The following is a 25,041-nucleotide window of genomic DNA, read 5'->3' as shown; positions in this document are numbered from 1 at the left end:
GCAGTCTTAACTGCTCTCTGCACCCTTCCACTCAAATTGCAATGAGAACGCAGGTTTAAATTTCATTACTAGAGCATATTAGAAAGGAATGTTTCAAGTGAAGCCAGATTAGACACAGTCAGGAGAGAGGGAGGAGTTAATGTTGTATTTTATTCCCAAAGCCTCACAGTGCCTGCCACCCAAAGTTGCTCTACATCATCTAACTATGAACAGTAAGGTAGGCACAGACCAAGCAGTTGGTTATACAGCTTGGCACGCAGACACCGGACGAGAGAGACTGCAGCAACGGTTTCACGTGATCGTGTGTAATGTTCGTCCACACCTTAGTCTTCGACTTGGGGCTGCCGCCATTCTGCCCTTCTTCAGAAGCATCGTCTCCTCGGCCAGAATTCAGCCACCTTGTCTTCTCTCGCTGCTGTTTCTGAAAACTATGCCGCAGAGGAGAACAAGTGCCCGAGTCCCCATCGCTAGCAAAAGAATACCCCGTGACACTAGCAGGGATTTCCACGTCACTGTATTTTTTAGATTTCTCTCTCAAAGCAGGGCATCGATAGGGGTAGCCAGTTCTGTAACCCTGAGGAAACACCATAGCAGAACACTGTCAACATGGCCTCAAAACCTACCCGTTAAGCAAATTTACTGACAGCCATTATGGAAACATTTATACATGCATGCCAAGTTCTGCCCTTGAGTATCTTTGCCATTTTGGTGATCTGAGCTCACACAAATACATCAAATTACAAAACATGCTTTGAAGCACTTTAATTATATTGGCATGCCCATGAGTGAATCAGTATTATGTCAGTCCAAAGCTCCTTTGAACGAAACAAGTACAGTTTGCATTTAAGAGTAATAAATATGAACTAGAAGATATGTCGAAGTCTCAGTTCTTCTCTTCTATGATGTAAAAACACAAGGCATCCAAGTGACCACTTGTAAACTGGGCGATGCCACTTGGAAAAAACAGATCAGGAGGAGGGCTGGGACTATCAGACTCCGTTAAAGAACACTTGTGCCTGCCCACCTTCAGTAGAAACTCTTCTCCAGATGCCCCTGTCACCGGAGGTGCAGTAGGTGGCTACCACGGAAAAGGGCCTCTTTGGTGGTGACCCTCTAATTATTATCTACTTGCATACCATCACCAATGTGCATTACTGAATCCTCCCACTAGGGAAGTTCGCCTGGTGTGTATGCTAATGCCATTTCAGAAACAGGAGAAAACCTTATTTGTCGAAGCTTTTTAGTTGTTTAAATTTAATCTGGTTTATTTTTTTCTCTTTTAGAATTATATTGCTTTGTTTCTGTTCTGTTTTTAAATAATCACCCTGGAATATTGTTTGAAGGGTGTGCTAGACATTTTAAAAACCCGTAAATAATAATAATGCTGAACTACTGCAAGTCTACAGCAATTTTGTTTTGTTCTTGCTATAAAGGAGATCAGCGTACAGTACAGTTAAGGACGAGCTTCTTGGCAGCTGCCATTGGAAATGGAGCTCCACAACCTACTCCTGGCATTCTCAGAAAGTGCTTTTCTTCCTAGACTTATTTGTCCTTTAATTATGTACATTGTCTAAACAGAAATGAAACCCTTGAGACCATTAGCATATGTTACAAGATCTTTCTGAAAATCAGTTGAATCGTAGATTTTCTCTTACCAAATTATCAAGCATTCGCATAAGAGCTTCAAATTCCTGCTCTCCAGTCTGCCATTTGGGGTAAGATGCTGTCCCCTCCCCTGCTAGAGGCTCATGACCACGAGACTTAGCCTTGTATTTTCCAGGGTCCAAGAGCACTAAGTTGTCCGCCCCCCCTGAACTGGCCAGAGTACGTACCTTAAAGTAATCAAAAGAGATAAAAGTTTCTGTGATATTGAATAAATCAAACATATTTCAATGTCTAATCAATAATTATGCTAAATGTTTCATTACAATGTCTCTAATCAAAGTGCCATTTAATAATAGCAATAATATTTATTTTTTTTATACGCCACATCTGGCCGGGTTTTAAAGATAAAACTACTAATCCAATAAATTTAATTCAACATTACCATTCACTTACAGTGCTAAAATAAAAACCTGCCATATAGTTTCAGCAAATACATCTTTTCATTACACTGTCTGCTATATGCATTACCAGCCTGAGTTTTTTAAAACTGATGAAGATAAAAAAAAAGAGATTAAAAAATAAAAAACAATTTAGCATGCTTACTTGGATCTCACAAGCAACAACCAAATTATGAATATAGTAGAAAGCCTCTTCCACGCTTTCTCCAGCTGATACCAAACCATGATTTCTGAGTATGAGAACCTTGGAGAAGAGATAAAGAAAGAAAGTGATGCCCAAGTAAGAAGAAAAACAAAACAGACTTTCTGCTTGCCTTTTGCGCCTTAGATGATGTTTGGACACTGACCTTGCTTTTGGGGCCCAGATTCTTCTGAATCAACACTTTCTCCTCCTCATCTACAAGAATCCCATGGTAATCATGATAGGTTACTTCCCCAAGGGACAGTGCCTCTGGAGAGATTGGCAAGAGACCACTTTTCATTGCTGACACCTAAGAAGATGACAACAGGTTTCATAAATAGACATTTACGAAGAAAAAGAAATTCTTGGCAGAAGGATGACAGTATGGAGAAAGGCCCCTCCTTCAGGGCTAGGAAGGCAGTCTCCAAATTTCACTGCCAGAAGAGGCACTCCTCTCATCAACCCCTAAACCAGGTTTGGGGAATCTTTGGCCCTCCGGACGCTGAAGAACTACAACTCCAATCACCCCTTGCTATTGGCCATACTTACTAGGGTTGATGGGAGTTATAGTTAACAAAATCTGGAGGGTCAAGGTTCCCCATGCCTACCTTAGACAAGCTCTAAAAATGAACAAAACCTCACCTAAGGAGGCAAAATATGAAACTGAAGAACCTCCAGTGGGATGAAATAGAAATACCGCAAACTTTTGCAGGCCCACGCACAATGAAGCAGAGAGAGGAAGTAGGAAATAGACAGGAGCTAGTTCCTCAGATAAAATAAGATCAAAACTTTGTCTATTACAAGAAAGGGGCACCAATTTCAAGCCATGCTGATTTGGATAGGGATCAGGTTCCACACCTTACATGTGCACCTGCTACGTTAGCTGTGCAGCTACATACACCTGCCAATGAGACCTGCAAAGGGCTGGCCACTTCTGGATCTGGCCCTCTGCCCCAAAGTGGTTCCTCACCCTTGTCCTAATGGAATAAAACATATCTGTGGTAGACAGAACACACAGAGAGACTCTGTTCCACTTAATTATGTAAGCAGACAACTCCATTTACCGACCTACAGAAAGTTGGTAAGATACAGGGCAGCATACCTGCCCTCCTGAATAACAGAAATTAAGCAGTTAGTATAGATCAGGCATGTCCAACAGGTAGATTGTTATCTACCGGTAGATCACTGGATGCCTGCGGTAGATCACTGGTAGATCCCCCAACCCCCCCCCCCAAATGGGCCTTCCTCCTTCCTAAAAAAAAGCTCAATAGCTTTGACCTGAACCCTCAAAAAGGGGGTAGTTCACTGCCAGTTTTTAACTCTGTGAGTAGATCGCAGTCTCTTGGGAGTTGGCCACCCCTGGTATAGATTTTCCATTTCTCTCCTCAAATAGAAGAGGACAGCTAGCATAGGAATGTAAAAAACAAATGCATCCCAGGATGTAAACCCTAATTGCATTAATCCTCTAAGACAGATTCTTTTGAGGTGCATTGTCCTCTGCAGAACACAACTTCCAAAGGCCTCACTGGATGAAGCAAATGTGTCAATTTTTCCTAGAAGGCTGTTGTGTTGAAGATTGGGGTAATCTGTTCTTCCCACCCAGGACTGACCAAGAAGACACAGTGTCCTATGCTGGGTGATGCCGTCTTGTCCTTCCTACACAGTGCTTTCAAGCTTATCTCCAGAGTAAATGCAAAGAATTTTAAATATGAAAATTTATTTATCTTAGATACATTTAGGGTTTATTTTCTCTATTTTAAAAAGCTTTGTAATTTCTACCCCTCAATGCCCCTACTTTTCTGGATTGGGAAATAAGTACCACACATGTTCTTTCTCCCCCTGGACTGGTGCAGTGCAGTCCTTTACATGAAATTTCCCCACCACTACACAGCTAGAGGAAGAAGGAACTTCTTACCGCTGCTCCTGCCGGTGTGTGAATATGAACGATGCACTTAATGTCAGGTCGAGCTGCATAAATAGCCGAGTGCAATGTGAAGCCAGCCTGATTAACTCCCAAATTAGTGCTTCCACGATCAACAACATCACCTTGAATATTTATTTTAACCTGGTAACATAAAATAGCATTAATTCTAGAAATGAGCCTACCGTCCTATCGCAGGAGAGAAACAAGCTCGGTATTTTCAAATCTCCCTCAATGAAAACAAATATAAGATGGATACAAAAGCAGCAGTCACATCATATAAGGAGAGGAACAAACCAATTGATCAGTCGCTCACCAGAGCACCCTACCCCCTCTGGCAACTACCCCCAGGAGGGGGGGCAAGGGGCTTCTTTCCATTTGCATTGGGCTTTCACAAGGGGTGAAAGCAGCAGGGAGATGCTGCTGGCAGTTTCTCTTCTTATGGGGAAACCGGCGGGGGGGGGGGAGTGCCCCTCACTCCCACTGAAAAGGCTTTTACAGGGGTTTATTTTATGCTACTCTTCGAAGGTGTTTACACAAATACATTAGAAATAGTTTGCATTGCAAGCATAGTTCTGTATTATGGTGGAATGTGAGGGAGGAAAACGAACACCTAATTTTAATCGTCAAAATATTTGGGCCCAGATAATGAAAAATCACCACATTCTCTCAATATGTCTGAGTGGCTGTGCTGAGCTTGTAGAAAGGTTTGTTAAGATTAGAGGGGGTTTTTAAGAGGCTCAACATCCATGGAATGACTACAGCCAACTGGAGACTTTACAGATAATATGCTTTTCAGAATTATTTGCATCTTTATAGGTTTTCACATATTCTTTTATTTGATGATGAAAAGAACAGTAATCATGTTGAAAGCAGGATTAAAATGTCATTCATAACACCTTAAACATTTGTGCAATTCAACATTAGAAGGATTTTGCAACTTTTTAGGAATTCTTACCATTTTCATATTAACACTATTGGAAAGTTTATTTTTTTAAAAAAGAAATGTTTAAAAAAACATGTCTTAGGCTGCATTCACGCATGGGGTGTGTATTGCATTAGTGCTTCTGGCCTGACCTCCTAATGTTCTTCTCGCACTGCAGTACCTGTATGTCAAGGAAAGTGTTTATTGAGTTAAATTCACATGAGTTGGTGATGCTGGCTCATGCCCCACAATGCACCTGGATGAATCTGGTTCCTCTCTCATGCATGTTACTGGACAGATTTGGCAAGTAAGTTTGTGTATGAAAAGGCTCAGGTTACTGCACACAGTGAGGGTCCACAGTGAGAGTCGTGGTAAGAGATTGCAGGACTTGAAGGCTATCTGCTGGAACTGTGTTTTTGTGTGAAGACTTTTTGAAGAGATCATCTGAGAAGAAGTTGGAGAACTGCCAGACTTCAGAACTCAGAGAATTCAGTCAAGTTGTTCAGGTCTCCGAACAACTGAACTTAGAACTTGCTAACGGACTTTGGTTCAAAAGGACTTTGAAGTACAGAACCCTCTCTGGGACCAGAGAGAGAAACGCCTTTGTGTAACCTGTATATAGAATGTGTGTGCCAAGTAAAACAACTCTGCTAAGAACAGCTGTTTTGTGTTGAAGAGCTTAACTGCTTTGCTGAAACTTCTACAGCGCACATACACAGAACAAGATCTATAGGAGGGAGATAAATACACCCCGCATACCACCATATTGCACTAAATTTCATTCAAGCCGGCAGGTAATGCAGTGTGAAAGGTAGATAAAAATAATCAGGATTCTACCTCTGCTCAACAGCTGATTAGCAGAGGTATCATTGCTGGGGTATGCGTGATCAAAAGGGAAAGCTCTTTGTGCGGTATCACACCCACACACCCCAATTCAACCCAACTGTTGAGCAGTTGTGTGTGTTGATGCCCCACAAGCAGCTATCTTTTAAGGAAACAGCTTCTGGTGCATCACCCAGAACCTGCAGGATTGCAGTTGATCCCTGGGATGGGTAGCTGAGGAAAGCCACTAGTGGAACCTCACCCCTATTATCTTGCAGGATCACAGCTGTTATGGGGAGCGGGCAATCCTTGGGGGGGGGGGGAGATGAGGCTCCACAACTGACCTACTTTAAGGGAAAACCAGTTTCAGAGCCTCTCCTCTTGAGGGGAGGGGCAACGGGGGGCACAAGGCTTTGCAACCCTTTCCTAAATGAAAGCCCCTTGCAGAGCATCCTGCAGGGCCTCAGTCAGTGCAGGAATTCCACGCTTGCAAGCTGATTGTGTTCTGGAAGCAAGTAACACCGAAATGAATCCTGAACCTGTGCCGTATTCCACTAGATTTCTAAAAGTGGCCTTTATGTAATGTGAAAGCCTGAATATAATGTGTATATTAACATTTAGAGAAATGCCAGTAATGAACTGCTGTGTGAATGCAGCACAAATAATTTACCAGTAAAACCAGCACTCTTTGAGTGATCTTATTTGCTGTCTAATATACAGGTTCTGGTCTGTGCAAACTAACATCTTGAAAACTTCCAGAACTTTAGAAACCGGGTTCTCACACTTCCCCATTCCTGTGATGGGGGTGGGGACAGACCCTGAGCTACGTAGGATAGGATGCAGCATCTAGATCTCAAGTGTTCAGCAAACAAGAAAAAGGAATGAGTATAATTTACAAGGAGGTGATCCTAACTCTCTATTTAACTAATTTTACCTCCCAAAAACACAGGTTGTGAGATGCTGTTCAGGCAAGACTACAGGGTAGTAAAGTGCTTACTTGCTCTTACCACATGGGGTCTGCCCACTCAAAGGAAGGGACAAGTGCTAGATCCTATTTCCTAAAGTGCTAGAAGTTTTAGGTGCTTCTTTGCACAGGCGCACAACCCACTGATATGACTACATAAATACCACAAAGAAATAGCTTGCAAACTGACTGTAGGGAAGAACTTGTTACAAATTCAACATTATTATTATTATTATTATTATTATTATTATTATTATTATTATTATTATTATTTTGCAGATACAGGAAAAAGGAAACATTGTCAAGTCAGCTCATATTAATAATAAAAATTATCCCATCAATCTTGATTTAAACATATATATTAATATAAGCAGTCCATTTGTCCAAATGGATGCTCAAACAAGATGGATGGTTATAAGATTAAAAGTTTAAAAGTAGAAAGGGCAGAATACCCTTGCACATAAGAGATGGAGTGATTAAATACTACAGTCCCAATCCAAGGTCAGTTGTGACCAAATTATATTGATAGCAACTGGCCTTAAGTTACTAATGACTAACTTGTTCCATTGCCTTTAATAGTGCTCTGTCACATCTAAATGGAGCTGTATTGTGATCCGATGTTCAGGATTCTGATTTGTTTGAACAAAAGAGTCTTTCACTTACCAGACTGGATGCAGTAACTTCACTATAGAGAAGCCCAAAAGGCACAATGAGAAAGTGTTCCTGCTCTGAATTTACTCGGACCTACAAAAAAGACAAAGAAAAAAGAATGAAAACTGAGTATATAGAGACAAGGAAACATCACTTTAAATAACTGATTTACAAAAAAAGAGACAAAACCTAGAAATTGCAAAATGCATATAATTCAGATGCCCTGGAAAAAGTCATTATTACACGTAGTAGTGGTAGTATGTAAAAGTGTATTACCCACCCTTCACCAACAGTTCTCAGGGCTTGTTACAATTAGAACAGTTAAAACAGATTACAGTTGGGGGAATAGGTTGGGCCCTGACAACACATATCTGAGATGTGAAAGAGCTAGGGTAAAGAGATGTGTCTTCAGCATTTATACAGTATTATACAGCATAAAAACCATATAAAGAAGCCAGATGCACCACTGTGCAGAGGGGCTTCCATAACTTAGGGTCTGCCACAAAGAATGATCTCTCCTGGGCCCCCTCCCTCAAGTGAACTTCTGAGAAAGGCAGAACCGCAAGAGGGCCCCCCCTTTGCTGATCTTAGCACCTGGGCGTGTCTGTAAGGAAGGAGGTTGCCTTCCAGATATATGGAGCCTTAGCCATTTAGGGTTTTAAACACGAATGGGAGCACCTGAAATTAGGCCCAGAAAAGAACTAGCACTGAATGCAACTGTTTTAGAACAGGAGTTGTAAGAGTTCTACAAGCGACTTCGGCCAGTAATCTGGTTGCTGCATTTTGGACCAGGTGAGGTTTCAGAATAGTGTTCAAGGGCTGCCCTATGTAGAATGCATTGCAATAATCCAATCTGGATGTAGCACAGAGTACTATGACCAAGACACCTCTGTCCAAAAAGGGCAGTAGCTGGTGAACCAGCTGTACCTGGAAATAGCCACTCCTAGCCACTGAGGCCACCAGGGCCTCAAGTGACCATGTTGGATCCAGGAGTATCCCCAAGCAACAAACCTGCTTCTTCCAGGGGAGTGTAACCCCATCTAGAACAGACTGTCTTCCCACCTCCTAGACTTGAGGACTTGGAACATAAGCACATGTAAGAATACAGATACTGTGTTTTCACGATACATGTTGGAACATCAACACTTTCACACTCAGACTACCAACATTAGTGAGAGTTTAGACCAGACTTTCCCAAACTGGTGCCCTCCAGATGTTAGATTACAGTTCCCATCATCTCTAACCATTGGTCACACTGGTCTGGCTAATAGAAGTTCGTCTCTGGGCCATAATGCCTATAGCACGATGACAATTACCAGCTCTGAGAATGAAGGACAGTGAGATCCACGAGAACTGCTCTTAACTCAATTCATAATTCCTATGAAGTTCTAATGAGAAGTGAAGGGACTATAGAAGGGTCCAGAATAGACATGTCACTTAATTTTGAACCCATGAACATTCCCAAAGCAGCCACTATTTACATTTATCCTGCAGTCTCAAATCTAATCAGCAAAACTGGTGTGAACAAGAAGAAAAAACTCTTTGCACACAAGAGAACTCTAACTTCATTCATGAAGGCTGCTGACCCAGTTTCCATCTTCTTCTCTACCTCAATGCCAAGTGGCTAGTTAAGAGATTTCACACAGCCTTTTCAGCAGACCACTTCCAGTTTGTAGGAATTGGGGTAATGGCCAAGTTTCGAAAAACATGCCCAAGCCAGCTCCTTCCTTCACCTGCAGCAATAGACTTAATGAACATGGCTGTGAACTGGAATTAAAGGACCAGCTCATTCTTCCCCCATCAAAGCAGATGGCTTTTAGCCAGCCTTAAATAAAGAGGAAGAGTACTTCTAACTAAATGAACATTTCTAACATACACACCTACTCCCTGCAATACCCCTGAAAAAACATCTATTCCCTGGAATCTAAGTGTTCAGGGTGGGAGACTTTCACCTCCAGGCAATGGACAGGAGTGATTTCATATACGTATGAAATAGCCTGGGAGGAAAGACACTGGAGAATTTGACAGATCGTCTAAAGTTATCTCCTGTGAGGTAACCCTTGAGGCCTTCACCTTTGAAGTGTTACACCCCTCTCTTACATTTTACACTTAGTTGAGATCAGGGCAGGGTGTGGGTCTGTCACTCGCTTGGCCCAGAGGATGAGCCAACAGCAAACAGCATCAAGCATATGGTAAAGGACTGCAGGCTTATGCTCTGTCTGCCCAACCAGGAGAAGTCAACGGTGGGAAAGACAAAACTGAACTGCAGCCCCCTCTCAAAGCCTCGTTTCTTTCTAGTTGGGACGCTGCCTCTCTCCATCTCTCTCTGCTGCTGGCTCCAGCAGACAGGCCTAAGAAGGGGAAAGTGCCAAACACTTTCCCTATGAATTGCTTCACAAATCACATCGAAGGTATGCTCACAAAAATGTAAACTGTGAGTAAGACAAATCTGTTTTTGAAAACATGCCCATCCTAATATGTTTGGTATTCAGACAGCAGATTTGAGAAAACAATGGTTTGATCAAGAGCCGTCTTTGTGTAGGGACTGCTATTTGTGGAAGGGCTGGCAACCTAGCAAAATTTGCTTCTCACAGAACAAGGAGAATAAGCTATTTTCACCAATTTTCACCTCCTCCATCACTGTTCGGAGGGCTTCAACTGTTAAGAAAAACCACGAGAGAAAATCAGAAGTCTGGAAACCTCTTCACAATTAAGCTTTATAATAAAATACAAGAGTGACTTCAATTCTTATTACAGCTGTAGCTTAATGCTTATTTGGCACATGAGTAAGCTCATTGTGATGCTATTCATTCTTCTCAAGCATTAATGACATGGGTGCCAATAAATTACTCACAGTATAGACATCTGGAGCACACAGGCCAAATGGTTTCACTTAAGATGTGAAGTTCCAACAGTTATACTAGATTTTAAAAGAGATACAGTAGATGTCCCACTACTTTGTCAATAGAGCATAAAAAATTGCTTATAGTAAGATAAATACAGTTACTGTTTATTAAATTTCATTTCTATCTAAGGAAACAAGGGTAAACTTTTCCAAAATCTTATTTTAGTATGAAGACTTTTCAAATCTCCATTTTATTGAATTAGTTGGGACATATCAGCAGGCAACCAATATTTCCAAACTGCGGTGTGAATTTCAGTATTAGCATCTTTACCATTTCATCTGTTCTCTTAACCATGAACAGACAACTTCTTAATTTTGGGAAGTGGTGTTAGGGTTATTCTATGGGCACAACTCCAGGACCTAAAGCAATTCAATCCCTTCACGGTCACCCATGGTTTTTAATAAAAACTAGCAGTAAAATCATAGCTAGTACAGTACTTAGTATTTATAACCAGGAGCTAGAACATTCACCAACTAAGTAATTTTCTTTAATCCCTTAACTGTAAATAAAACTTCTAAACAGATTACAAAAATATACAACATACAATAAAATAGTTAATAAAGGTCAAAATTAAAACAAGTTTTTTAAACTGCAAAAAAGGTCTCTGAAAGATCCCCTCCCTTCAAGAAGCAATGATCGTTTGCCTTCCAGAACATAAATATACAGCAACACACGAAGTTATATGAACTGCATGCAGAAACCCATTTCCCTATCTCCCGCAAATGAAATGAAGACAATTTTCTATTACACCCAGATCCAAAATTGATACGGGCCACTAGGGGCCAGATAAAGTTTTGTAAACTGCTTTGAGGTATTTTAAAATCAAGCGTTGTATGAAATAAATTAAGTTGTTTCAAACGACTGGACTCCTCCAAAGTTGGTTATTCCTATTCCACCCTAAACAACAAATAAAAAGGAGAAATATAGATATAGATGATTTAATACTCACTGTTATGTGATTGTAAATAAGCTGTGACCACCCAAAGAGGTCAGCTAGTCTGTAGAAGGCTGCCAACTTGCATCTCAACAGTTTCTCGCCCTTGTCATAAGCAATTGAATCTGAACCCCTGAGATCATTCACAGGGGTCACCATGCCAAGACCTGGGGGAAAGGAAAGACATGTCCAATATGGTTTACATCTCTTAATAACAATGTCTAAATGGTGTGGCCATACTCTCCTTCCAACAGGAGGCTAACACCATATCAAGCCAATTCACAATATGAAATCTGAATCCTTTCAGCTGATGCAAGGCACCACACCCGTTTAATGAGGAACTTCTCTTTTAAAACTGAAATCTACATCTATTCTCTTTCACTGAAGCATAACAAAACCATTCCAGCACTTATTACAACATCTCCTAATTTCCGAATCTTAATACAATAAATTCTTAAAACAAAATTAGAGCCAGTTCTCACTAAAAGAGTTCTTTCAAAACTGCACTGTTTACATTAAATTTTGGATTAGTCCACACTTAGCTTTGAATTCACCAGCTGCAATCCCTATCCACTCCCAAAATATATTCTGGAACTCACTCATGTTGAGGGCAGCCATTCCACCGTGAGGTGCTGCTGGGTAGACATTTGGAACGTTTGTCGTCATGAAATCTGCAATCTGCTGCAAAGCCAGTAGACCTGTTGGGTTCTTTCCTTTCTTAAATTGTTCCTGGATCATCGATTCCAATTCTTCACAAAATGCCTAACAACAGAATACCATGTTAGACACCGAAATACTGGAGAACCTCAAGCAAATTGGATTCTCTTGATTCCTCCCTTCCACATCTCTTGTCATTAATGCTTCTCACAGACAGGAGCACCTCCCTAGGAATAATTATTGAGCCTGCTCCTGCTTTTTTGGTGCACTGTCTGAATAAGGCAGAAGAGACATACACACAAGTTCTTATCAACATTGTGCCCCATATACTACTGTTATTTAAACCCAGTAGCTTCATAGCAGCTTGACTGCATCCTGGGATCGGGTGCTCTCATGGTGAGAAGTGAGGTGTGTGATGTCTGGAAGAGGGCTCCCTTTTTGTTTAGGGAATTGTTCCTCCAGAGAGGCTCAGCTTGTGTTTATTTCACTGTATTTTAAAGGGCTGAGCAAAGACATTTTATTCTCTGAAGTTTTTCAACAGTTAACTATGATTCTTTTTAATGTTGTTGCCAGTTTTCATCCAAATTTTGAAATTTTGTTAGTTTCTTGTTGTATTGTATTATTATTGCTTAAGCAGCCATGAGAATATTTATATTGAAGGATGGCAGAAATATTTCAAAAATAAATAATACATTTCATCGAGAAGCTTTAACCAACTTATTCAACTGAGAATTACTCTTACTGCAAGTTGGCAGCTCAACACAACTGAGGACTGCTTCACACAGAGCAATTTTACTACAGAGACCAAACTTGTGTACAACAAACAGCACAGATACAGCATTAGGAAGTAAAGTTTACATTTCAATTTGGCTATATCTTTGTGCTACAAGAACTTGTGGCTTTTGTTCTGTATCACCAGATGCTTTTGTCACAGGGTACTATGTAACCTGTCATTTTCTACATAGAAATTATATTGTACAAGAAAATAATTTTGTATAAAGCAGCCTAGAGTTGCTGAAATTCCTGATACCTTAATGACACCAGAGCTAAATAGTTTCACACTCCCCCCCCCCAATTTTGGTTTCAGCGGCAATATACTCAGAAAACAAGGATGCTTGCTCGAATGAGACCATAGCTGGGATTTATTTATGTCATTCACTAGATTTCTTAGTTGCCTGGGCAATACACAGCATAATCAAAAAATACAATAGAACTGTAAAATGCAAAATGCAAAAGGCTGTTATGATGCTTTCACCAACAGGAATCCTTTCCCAAAAATATTTCATCGTCCACTGTAGTACATCAGCCTGAACTTGATCGAAACTTGGGATTTGGAGGACTCCAAGGCCACAAAAGTACCTGCCATTGCAAAAAACAAATGAGGAGCTCCTGTGTGCCACAAACATACACAATGTGCCTTAAGACACTTTGAATTCTGCCACACAACTTAATGCTGCCTTTTTGAGGAAATGTTTAAAAAACTGATTTTTCTGTTAGCTCTCTTCTAAAGTCATGCCTAAGTATTTATCCTTACTGGGCTTTGAAGGATCATGGAGACTCTCTTCTTCTGTTCCATCATATTGAAATCCTGGCGAAGATCAGGAGCCATGTTCCTCTCTCGCAAGTACTCTGGGTTATTTTCATCCACTCTATCAAAATACCTCTCTTTATGAGGGGCTGCTGGAGGTGGTGAGGTTACCACCTCTGCTCTAGATTCACCATTCATAGCACCTTTTCAGTGGTTCTGTTGAATAAAAATAAATCAAACAAAAGTATTCCAATCAATTCATCTGCTAAAGTTTAAATAAATACACTGGCCCCTACCCCTTTTCTCCACCTTATCCTTCAGTGGACATGGAGAGAAATAAAAGTTGTTGAATAAGGAAGAAAATTCAGAACATAAGCATGATCACTGAAGATGGTGACAGCAGTCACGAAATTAAAAGACGCCTGCTCCTTGGGAGAAAAGCAATGACAAACCTAGACAGCATCTTAAAAAGCAGAGACATCACCTTGCCAACAAAGGTCCGTATAGTAAAAGCTATGGTTTTCCCAGTAGTGATGTATGGAAGTGAGAGCTGGACCATCAAGAAGGCTGATCGCCGAAGAATTGATGCTTTTGAATTATGGTGCTGGAGGAGACTCTTGAGAGTCCCATGGACTGCAAGAAGATCAAACCTATCCATTCTGAAGGAAATCAGCCCTGAGTGCTCACTGGAAGGACAGATCCTGAAGCTGAGGCTCCAAGACTTTGGCCACCTCATGAGAAGAGAAGACTCCCTGGAAAAGACCCTGACGTTGGGAAAGACTGAGGGCACAAGGAGAAGGGGACGACAGAGGACAAGGTGGTTGGATAGTGTTCTCGAAGCTACCAGCATGAGTTTGACCAAACTGCGGGAGGCAGTGGAGGACAGGAGTGCCTGGCATGCTCTGGTCCACGGGGTCACAAAAAGTCAGACATGACTAAACAACAACAACAACAATACTGGTGTTAAATTGTTTCTACAGTTCAGAGCCCAGCTTCTGCTCTTGAATTCAGCAGGGCTTCTCTCCTTTCCCTCATTCTTAACTATCAAGTCACAGAGGACACAGCTGAATCTCTTTATTAACTTCATTAGACCTAGTGCCTATTCAGCACTCTAAGTTTTGTGTTTCATATTTTTATGTGGTAACCCGCCCTGTGATGGTTGCCAGCCTTTGAACAAGTCAGGATTCAAAGCCAATTCAAACAGGGATTTAGGATACTACGTTGCTCCAAGATTTCCTGGGCAATTCTTTTCATAACTGCTTATTAAGCCAATAGAATTGTTCAAATTGGGCAATTAACTTTTATGGGTCTTACAAGGTTCTAGTCTTAGATGTCTAAGAGGCACAAAACAGCTGATCCTCCAGAGCAGGGTTTCCCAAACTTGGGTCTCCAGCTGTTTTTGGACTACAGCACCCATCATCCCTGAGCACTGGTCCTCCTGCTAGCTTGGGATGATGGGAGTTAGAGACCCAAGTTGAGAAACCCTGCTCCAGAGCATCAGAGATCCTGCTGGCTTCTGCCAGGCAGAAGGTTGAAAGTGTTTTCCTTTCAACCTTCTGCCTGGCGCAGAAGCCAGCAGAACCGAAGATGGGGCTTTAAGATGCCATGGATTCAAAGCCTACACAACACCATAAAACACTGTGGCTTACTTCCGGTGGTAGCTTCCAACCTACTAGGGCAGATCTTGTGTCTCCAGCACAGCAGGGCTACACACCTCCCACCAGCAGTTCTTCTACCACCCCTCCCCATCAACTTCGGAGGTTTGAGGACTGTATCCTTAGAACATAGTTACAACACATTACACACTATTATCAGGGTGCACCAGTATCTGAACAGGGATTAGAATATGGCTTCTACTTCAGTATTAGAGAAGTTCACAGTGATCAGTGTTATGTAAAACTATGTTGCTGTTACATTTCAAATGGGGTTTTTTGTTGTTGTTGTATATATATTGCTGGGGGCGAGGGGTTGAACAATTTCTTTATTGTCTATCCTTATCATGATTTCATTTCACTGTGTTCTTTCCATTTTGGACATTTGCAGCTAAATTGAAGGGGAAACTGGCACCATAACAGGAAGCCAGCAGTCAATAAAAGAAATCAGTTTGTTAGCAGACTGTTCAAAGATCAGAACACGCTCCAATTTAATGAATGGGGTTGGCACCACTGGAGTGCTTTGCGAGGATTAATGCAGACAACCCAGTTCTCAAAGCTTTTATACTGGCAGGAACTGCAAGAAACAAACCATCAAAGAAATATGCAGTGCAGTTGTTTAAAAGATGACATCTCTGTTTTAAATCTGGGACTCAGTTAATTACCCTTCCTATTTAAGAGGGTCCTTGTAGAGGAGGAAACCACCATATTAAAAAAAAGATGGCAATCCTTGCTTTCTTGGCAGAGAAGCCATAGGAAAATTAACATAGGAGGGTGTGAGAAATGAGGAATTATGAAAACTTCAGTAATAATAGTATTTTCATTATTTGCATCCTGTCCATCTGACTGGATTGCCCTGGCCACTCGGGCTGCCTTCCAATGTTTTCTAAGAGTCATGTAGTTTTTAATGTCTTTGACATCTGATGAGAGGGTGTTCCACAGGGTGGGCACCACAACTGAAAAGGCTCTCTCCCTGGTTCCCCTATAACTACTTTTTGCAGTGGGGTAACCTCCAGAAGGCCCTGGGAGCTTGACCTCAGTGTCTAAATGATGGGGGCTAAATGATGGGGGTGGAGACGCTCCTTCAGGTATACATGGCTGAGGCCCTTTAAGGTTTTGAAGGTCAACACCAACACTTTGAATTGTACTCGGAAATGTTCTGGGAGCCAATGTAGATCTTCTAGGACCAGTGTCCCAGCAGCTGCTCCCAGTCACCAGTCCAGTTAGTTGTAGATGGTATCATCCACATACTGATGAACACCCAGCCTAAACCCCAATGATCTCTCCCAATGGTTTCATAGATATTAAAAATCAAGGGAGAGACAATGGAGCCCTGAGGCACCCCACAAGTGAGCACCCAGGGGTTTGAACACTCATCTCACCCCACCACTTTCTGGACATGGTCCAGGAGGAAGGAGCAGAACCACTGTTTAACAGTGCCCCCCCAACTCCCAACCTTCTGAGATGATCCAGAAGGATACTGTGGTCAATAGCTCTGATTAGAAAATGTAAATGGTCTCTCCTATCTCCCCACCCGACACCATGCTCTTTCAGAGAAACTCCCTAAGCTTCCTGTATTTCCAAACCTTTGGAATGTAAGGTAATTAGCACAACCAATTTTAAAGCCTTACTGATCCTCATATTATTGGCTCATTCGTGTTTGCCAGAAATGAAGGAAGTAACACTTTCCAGAACAGAGAGGGGCCGTAACCATAGTGACCTTGGCAAGGACTGTTGTGGACTGCTATCAATGGAGTTTACTCCCACATTAGTGTGCAAAGGGCTGCAGTGTTAAAAGGAATGTGATGAGGAGTCAACACTTGTAGCCAGAAACGGCTGAAAGAACATTTTAGGACCGAGAGTCTCAAGTGAAGAAAATCTGGCTACATGACTGAATCAAACCCAGATTATTAAAAAAAAAACCCAGTTTTTCCAAGACCCATTGGGAGAGCACTACAGTGCTTTAGCCTGAAAAACTACTTGACTTACTCCCAGGTAAGTAGATATAATACTGCAGCTACAGCGGACTCCAAAGCTTATGAAAATACATAACAAAAGGACTGTTAATTTTTAAACGTGACAGATTAATTCCTGCTTCTTAAAAAAACTTGCAATTCTTCTTTCACATTTGCAATGATTGACAGCGAATTAAAATAGATATGTTACTGGACAAAATCCATGCATTAAAAAACTGGAGTTTTAATAAAACTCTTTACCACTATCCCTAAAAAACGTGAAAGAAAAAAAACCACTGAATCACAACTAATTTTGTTTTAAAATATGTGCACATATTCCTTAAACTAGAAATATCTGAATACATAACTTCATTAAATCAAATTAATGTATATCTATAAAATACATTGGAGGACAACACAATACCAGTATATACTAGAAATTGATAGTACAATGCTGGAGATCGTTACCCACTGAGTATTTCCTCAGCTGGTAAAAAAAAAAGGTAAAGGACCCCTGACAGTTAAGTCCAGTCACAAAGGACTCTGGGGTTGTGGTGCTCATCTTGCTTTACAGGCCAAGGGAGCCGGCGTTTGTCCGTAGACAGTTTTTCCGGGTCATGTGGCCAGCATGACTAAGCCGCTTCTGGTGAAACCAGAGCAGCGCACGGAAACGCTGTTTACCTCCCTGCCGGAGCGGCACCTATTTATCTGCTTGCACTTCTGGCGTGCTTTCGATCTGCTAGGTTGGCAGGAGCTGGGACTGAGCAACAGGAGCTCACCCCGTTGCGGGGATTCAAACCACCGACCTTCTGATCAGCAAGCCCAAGAGGCTCAGTGGTTTAGACCACAGCACCACCCGTGTCCCTTCCTCAGCTGGTAGATGTGTCCCAACATAGTTTTCTGGCAAATAACTTTGGGCTTCATTAGCCAAATTATGGACACTACATTTTAATGAATCCCTGCTATTGTATTAATTGGTTATTTGATGGATTCGGATGCCTAATTAGAACATTGATTAGTACTTCTACCAATACAATTTGTTTTTCTAATGAAGTGTTTCTGCCATCACTGCCAGGTGCCTCATTGCAATCCCAGATTTGCATCATGTCATGGTGGGGAAAGAAGAAAAATAGAAGGCAAGTTTGAAAATGGTGGTTCTAAACAACAGCAGAGGCATGAATAATGGAGAAAATGTAGTGATTTTAAACAATGGCAGAAATGTGAATAGAGTGAGCCGGGGGTGACACTGAGCGCGAAAGTGGGATTGTGCCTTCCCACAATCATGTATATCACTCTTAGTACAGTATGTTGTCTTCAACATGAAATTCCAGATTCAATGAATTTAGAAATTATTTTATTAACAAGCAAACGTCCATACAAACACAACATCCAGCAACTGAACATGCTAGCCGACAGGCCTGCTATTAAGATTCACCTGAAAGGTGCAATAAAGTTCAGTATATGAGAATGAGGGGGTGCAGAAAGAAGGCTACAGAATAGAAAAGAGGCAGCGGCATAGAAATGAAGGCAACCTGTGAGCAAGGCAGAGTTGATAAAAGGGGGAAGGAGGAGTGTGAGTGCAGAGTGGGTGCGGTCTCCACAACGCAATGTCTATGCGCTTTTTTGTGCAGTAACATTATTTTTGTTGTTCGTTTCTACACCACTTTATATTTTAACGAAAAATCTCAAAGCCATTTGCAACACATTAAAACATCAAATAAAACAATCCAGAATAAAAGAAATTCGAGCTTCAAGGAAAATATGTCAGATCCTTCTCTTAGTGACATCTTAGTGTGGTGAAGTGGTTAGTGTCAGAATAGGACCTGGGAGATCAGGGTCCAAAACCCCACTAAGTCATGAGGCTCACGGAGCGGCCGTGGGCCAGTCACAGTCTCATAACCCATCTCACAGGATCATCGTAGGGATTAACTGAGGAGGGGAATGAACCATGTACTCCTTGGAGAAAAAGGTGGGATATAGATGCATATAAACTCTTATAGAAATGGATCTAAGCTATTCGGCTCACCTGCTTAAGAAAATTGGAGGGGCCAGCCAGATGGAGATGTCAGTCGACAATCTGGCATCCAGAGATCTCCACATGTTTACATGGCATGCACATGTATGATTTGCAATAAAATAAGAAAAACCTCTTTTAAGAAAGCCTCTGAATTAAAGAGCATTTGCCCTTCTAAACCAACAGCGTAGATAAAATTTATGCCTTAAGGGGAAAGATCTTCAATTTCTGTAGCATTCTACTTAGGCGTTTTACTTTCAACAAGAGACTGTTTGAAATGCAGCCTCCCTGCGCCTTCAAGCCAAAAGCTCCACCCTGAATGAAGGCCAAGAAAATGATATATTTAAAAACTGACAAAGAAAGAGAAAGGATTAAGTTGCAAGGCTTATGTTCTTTCCAGACATGGAACATGCATTTTAACACAATACAGATGTCTCAAAGCATTAAGTGTGTGCAGTAACATGTAGCCGAAGTTAAGGACAATTATAAAAGTTTCAATTTGAAAAGAACATGGAAAAGTTTCAAGAAAGTAGCCACTGCAATTTTCAAATGGTACTGTGATGAGTATGAAGAGCTGTGTTAAAAAGATCAGAGTCGATAAGTGTATTTGGGGAGGGAGAAGGCTTTTAAACAACCAGTCTAACTTATACAATAATAAAATAATAAAATTCCTTCCAGTAGCACCTTAGACACCAACTAAGTTTGTTACTGGTATGAGCTTTTGTGTGCATGCACAAGCTCATACCAATAAGAAGGTACTCTCTAAGGTGCTACTGGAAGTAATTTTTTTATTTTGTTTCGACTATGGCAGACCAACACGGCTACCTACCTGTAACTTATGCAATAATAGTTTAAACCTGTTAAAGGAGATAGTAATGGAAGACACAGGCCATGTTTGGATAGCACACAAAGCACAGGTTCTCAAGTTCTCCCAACCCCTCCTCCTGTGCAGTAAGGAAGAGGGGTCTGAATTAGGACTGCCATATGTCCAGTTTTTCCTGGACACTTCCTCTTTTTCAGGGGTAAATTTTCTGTCTGGGTAGATTTTTAGAATTTGGCAAAATGTTCAGAATTTTTGTTGCTGTTGTTGTTGAAGTGTGAGAAAGGAATCCACACCAGCACCTTGCTGTTGTGTGTGGGCAGCGCAGCCCCCACTAAGTCCCCTCCCAGTCTCACACGCGAGCAAGAAAGGTGGGCGGAGGGTAGGTGGAGAACAATGAAGCTGGTGGGCTTCATCCCACCTCGCGTTGACTCAACCAGTTCCTTCCCTTCCCATAATTGGTTCTGCTGCTCTGCCAGTTGTGCCTCACACCTCAATTTACCCTCTCTTCCTGCCATCTCTTTCTCTCCCCACCCCCCAGCTACTGTTAGGATGGAGGTGTGCAAGGCAGTTGGGTAGGAAGGAAAGGGGGGTCATGGACACCATCCGCTGCTCTATCTGATGGCATTCAAGTTAAAACGAGGAGCAAACAGCGCCCCTGAGCCTCAGGCAACAGAGGAGCAGCTGCCTGCTGCAAGACCGCATGCAATCTTATGCAGAGGGGGCTACATGGTGCAAAAGTAACTGCTCCATTGTCTATTGTCTGGGCGCTATAATAGTGCACTAAAGTGGCAGTGTAGAAGTGGCTGTCAAATGTATCAGATGACTTGCAGCCTTTTTGAATAAGCTCTGCTGTTTTTTAGCCCGGGGTGCGGTGAAAACAAATAGTTGTTGAACAACTGCTTATTGCTTAAGAGGCCACAAGATATTATCTACAAAGTGCATCTGAAAGTGACACACCATGAGGTATTTGCTAATATTTGTACCAATATAGGAGTTTCATATAGGGTACAAATTGTTTGTATTATTTTATTGTTGAAAGTTAAGAACATTGCTATTAGCAATATATCACAGCTTCTATAGCCTACGTATAGTAGGGGCATTTAAAATGAGAGTAGTCATAGCAATCCATAGTTAAAAGTATAAGCCGGCAAATGTGTCCTTTGTTTTGCTCTTCAAAATATGACAACCCAAAACGCTTTCATGCTTTGTTAACTACAGCTTGCCATGCCATCCACACCTGCAACTAGTAACAAACTCAGTTTAAACAAGCCAGCATTAGAAATCATCATTAGCTAGTTTCAAATTACCGTATTTTTCGCTCCATAAGACACACCATACCATAAGACGCATCTAGTTTTTGGAGGAGGAAAACAAGAAAAAAAATATTCTGAATCTCAGAAGCCAGAACAGCAAGAGGGATCGCTGTGCAGTGAAAGCAGCAATCCCTCTTGCTGTTCTGGCTTCTGGGATAGCTGCGCAGCCTGCATTCGCTCCATAAGACGCACACACATTTCCCCTTACTTTTTAGGAGGGAAAAAGTGAGTCTTATAGAGCAAAAAATACGGTAATCTGTTACTGTTCAGGTTTTGCAAAATCACATGTCAATGTGGTGTCAGGCCCTGCATGCTCTGGCAGGGGAATGAGGTGAAAGGAGGTTTTTAAGTTTTGCTATTGGTAGTTCAAATTTTTAAAAAGCTGTGGACATAGGAGAAACAGAGCCTTTCACTCTGTTGAACAGGAATACCCAACATGCTGCCCTTCAGATGTTGCTGGACTGCAACACCTATCACACCTGGCCACAGAGCGGATGGGCCAATCCAGCCAGATGGGTGGGGTACAATAAATAAATAATAATTACTGGCCTCTGCTGGGGTGGATGGGGGTTGCAGTCCAACGGAGGAAACACACTGGCAACCCTTACTGTAGGATAATGCTCGCTCTATTAATTGAAGCAAGCAAGCATCCAGAGCTTAAAAACAAGGCTTCTTTCTAAAGACACCACACCCAGGGCCCTGCCTAAAGATTTTAATTTTTTTTTAATGGAACATCTGGCTGTACTATGAAGCAAAGTGCCTAATCTCAAGCTGACCGCCACCTAGAATGCCTTTGCTGTGGGTGCTCCTGCAAAGTGAACTAAAACAGGTGGCTACTAGGAAGAGGGCCTCTTTGGTGCTGACATTCTGGTAAAAAAAAAACAAAAAGCCACACACATAAAAACCCTCCCCAGAAAGGCTCATCTACTGCCTTCTTTTGGACACAGATGAAGATTTCATTCCCCCACTGTACATGCTAACTACCCAAAAGCCTGGTGCCCAAAAGCTAATAGTGGTGCCAGTTTACTACATATAGGAAAGAAGAATTGCAGTAAGTTATTTTAGTTAATTATTCTAATCAAAGATGTTTTAAAGATTACTGTAGTTAAAAAGCAGACTACACATTAAAAAGAAAACACTTAAGAATGCTAATACAGGTTGGGTATAAACCACAAACTAACCCAGTTCAATTAGGAACCAAGAGATTTCCTCCACTAATCCAGGGGATAGCAGAGTTGATCTATGCTGGTGTTACCGGCTAATAGCTTCTTTGTATGCTGAGCAGTCTCTCCACTCAGTTTCTGCATGTCAGCCACCTATGGTCAGGTGCACTCTCTTACCTTCTGTCAGGTGCACTCTCTTACCTTCAGTATTTTGCATGAAATGTTTGAAAAACAGAGTATTTATCTTATTCAGGGGCCCTTTTCTAAATGTCCCCCATTTTAGAGATATGACAGTTGGCTATTAATATCATTTGGCTATCTCCACAGAGAAATAACTGCAGCCCTAGGATTCATTTAGCTTCTGGCAATGCAACATCAACTGCCCAACACCAAAAGGAGCTCCTGTTCCTCTCCCTGGAAATAAACCCAATAGGCCATTTTCCAGCTTCACAACTGCAGGGTCCCTGCCTTCAGGTCCACAAGTTTCATTTGGGAGGTATGTGTGTCTGTGCAGAAAACGTACCAATTGAATTATATGAAATTCAAACTGCAACGCAATAAAAAAGCAACAAAAAGACAATTAAAAACCTCACCACATATAGCACAGCACATTACAACTGATACAACAGGCAGAAAAACCAGTTCAAGTCTTTAAAGTGTCTGTTTATGCAGCTAAACACCACCGCTTATAAGCAACCAGAAGGAACCTGAAGCCTCAGAGTCAAAGAACGAAGTATTGGGGGGGGGGGTCGACTGGGTGGTGGTGGTGGAAAGAAACAGCCCCAAAGTAACTGAAAGACCAAAATGTTCAGAGTCTGAGAAGTGAAGCAATCCTTAAAAGTGGGAAAGGGAGAAGATAAAAATATAAACTAGTACACAGTACATGGAACAAGAAGACGAGTTCTGTACGTGCAGAGGTATGTGAGCACACAGTACAGACAAGCATCTCATTCTCTAGATGGAACACTTCCATTATTTTTAAAATGTCCTCGGGCATAGATGCATTGGAAGCAGTCATCAGTGGACAAATAAAGCAGTTAATGTTCTGGGCTTGGGGACAAGCGCAGTCAACCCCCCCCCCCCCACAAAATAAAAAGAGGGGTAAGAGATGCACCTGGAGAGCATGCCTCAGTGAGCACTGGATGCTGAGCATCTGTGGGAGGCGGGAAAGGGGGGGGGATGAAACAACTGAAGGGCCCGATCCCTAATTCCAAGGTTCGGGGGGGGGGATGTCCACCACCGTTTCTAACATAGCATGCTACAATACATCCAAAGCAGGCCCACCCATGCAGTGTTGCCACGCTGACTTGAAGACCCCCCAGATCTGCAGAAGCACACAAATTCTTTTAGCGAACTGGGGGGGGGGGGGGAGCTGGAGCTGCTGCCGCCGCCGCCGCTTGATCCAGGAGTGCAGGGCCTGCTCTGCAGGCACTTAAGCAGCTTCCCAACCAGCAGGCCCAGTGGGGGCCCCAGGAAAACGGACGCGGGACACAACTGCGGAAAGTGGCGGGCGGGCCAGCCCCCTCCTCCTCCTCTTCCTGCGGGGAGGCTCCCCCCTCTCGCCTGAAAACACGCCAGCTGGAGGAAACGCCGCCGCCGCCCCCCTGCTGGGGGGACACAAAAAAGAGGAGGTTGGGCAAGGGGGCCGCGCGACGGAAAAGGCGGGCTACAAACATAACGGCCCTAGAGCATCTGCCGCTACCAGAAGGGCTTCGCTCGTCGAGCGGCGGCGGCCCCGTCTCCGGGGGGGGGGTCGCTGCAGAAGAGAGGCCGCCCCCCCCCTGCATTGGACGCGACCCGAGCCTGCGGGGCTCCCTCGTCGCGCCGGGGGGCAGAGATCCCGCACAGACAACGAGCATTTCTCGGCGGGGAGGGACGGAGGGTGGGAGGAGTCACCTGTCGAGCAGCGGAGCGGGGCGCCCCCCCTCAGGACCCGCACCCCGAGCCCCGGACCAGCCGACGCCGGAGAAGGGTCGGGAGGGGGCGCCCCCCTCGACCCGCCCCGGCCGGGGGGGGCAGCTCCCTCCCTCCCTCCCTCCCTCTCTGTGGGGCCGCCCCCTCCCGAGCCCCCGGGGAGGCGAGGACGCGGCGAAGGCGGCGGGCTCTTCTTTACCTCCCTCCCCTGAAGACGAGGAAGCGGCCGCAGCCCCGGACGGATCCGCCACAGACGCGCCTTTCGCAGCCGAGCCGACCCCAGACGCCGTCGCCGCCGACGCCTCCCCTGCCCGCCCTCTCTCCGCCGCGCCAGGGTGCGGCTTTGAAGGGTCCGCAGGCCAATAAGCGCCGCAATCATTGGAGCGCGCCCGCGTCCCCAGCAAGCCGCCTGCTCATTGGCCGCTCCTGCGGGGAAAAGGCCCGCCCACCCGCCTTCTGGGATCGTAGACTTATAAAGGAAGACTAGGGAGTCCGCGCTCTGCTGCGGAGATGCCCCGGGTCCTCTCGGGGGCCATTTCCTAGAGCAGGAGGCGACAAAGGGAAGAACCCGGGATTTTTAAGCCGGCGCAGCAGCTTCTCGCCCACGCCTTCAGACGAAATGTTGACGTGAAGGCGGAATTGTATTTTATTTTTT

At 43.1% G+C, this 25,041-nt stretch overlaps 1 protein-coding gene across 9 annotated transcripts in view; it reads right to left on the bottom strand.

Moving 5' to 3' along the window:
- ADD1 (adducin 1) overlaps positions 1 to 24,772 on the bottom strand; it is a 47,025-nt gene extending 22,253 nt beyond the window's left edge. For 4 of the 9 annotated variants that reach the window (XM_083398980.1, XM_083398975.1, XM_083398982.1 and 1 more), the window contains exons 1-10: positions 24,586 to 24,766; positions 13,559 to 13,768; positions 11,967 to 12,129; positions 11,383 to 11,534; positions 7,540 to 7,620; positions 4,160 to 4,309; positions 2,411 to 2,554; positions 2,209 to 2,307; positions 1,656 to 1,832; positions 230 to 574 (exon numbers count right to left, since the gene is read on the bottom strand). In XM_083398980.1, coding sequence (XP_083255106.1) covers positions 230 to 574; positions 1,656 to 1,832; positions 2,209 to 2,307; positions 2,411 to 2,554; positions 4,160 to 4,309; positions 7,540 to 7,620; positions 11,383 to 11,534; positions 11,967 to 12,129; positions 13,559 to 13,750 — 1,503 coding nt within the window. In that variant the 5' untranslated portion in view covers positions 13,751 to 13,768; positions 24,586 to 24,766. Of the gene's footprint in view, positions 1 to 229; positions 575 to 1,655; positions 1,833 to 2,208; positions 2,308 to 2,410; positions 2,555 to 4,159; positions 4,310 to 7,539; positions 7,621 to 11,382; positions 11,535 to 11,966; positions 12,130 to 13,558; positions 13,769 to 24,368; positions 24,488 to 24,585 lie in introns of those variants that run through there. The other 5 variants (XM_083398981.1, XM_083398976.1, XM_083398983.1 and 2 more) reach the window with 3 other exon arrangements.
- Between the last annotated feature and the right edge of the window lie 269 nt (positions 24,773 to 25,041).

Source organism: Podarcis tiliguerta (assembly GCF_965153285.1).
Source record: "Podarcis tiliguerta genome assembly, chromosome: 9".
NCBI lineage: Eukaryota > Metazoa > Chordata > Lepidosauria > Squamata > Lacertidae > Podarcis > Podarcis tiliguerta.
This window is presented reverse-complemented; position numbering and strand designations above follow the sequence as displayed.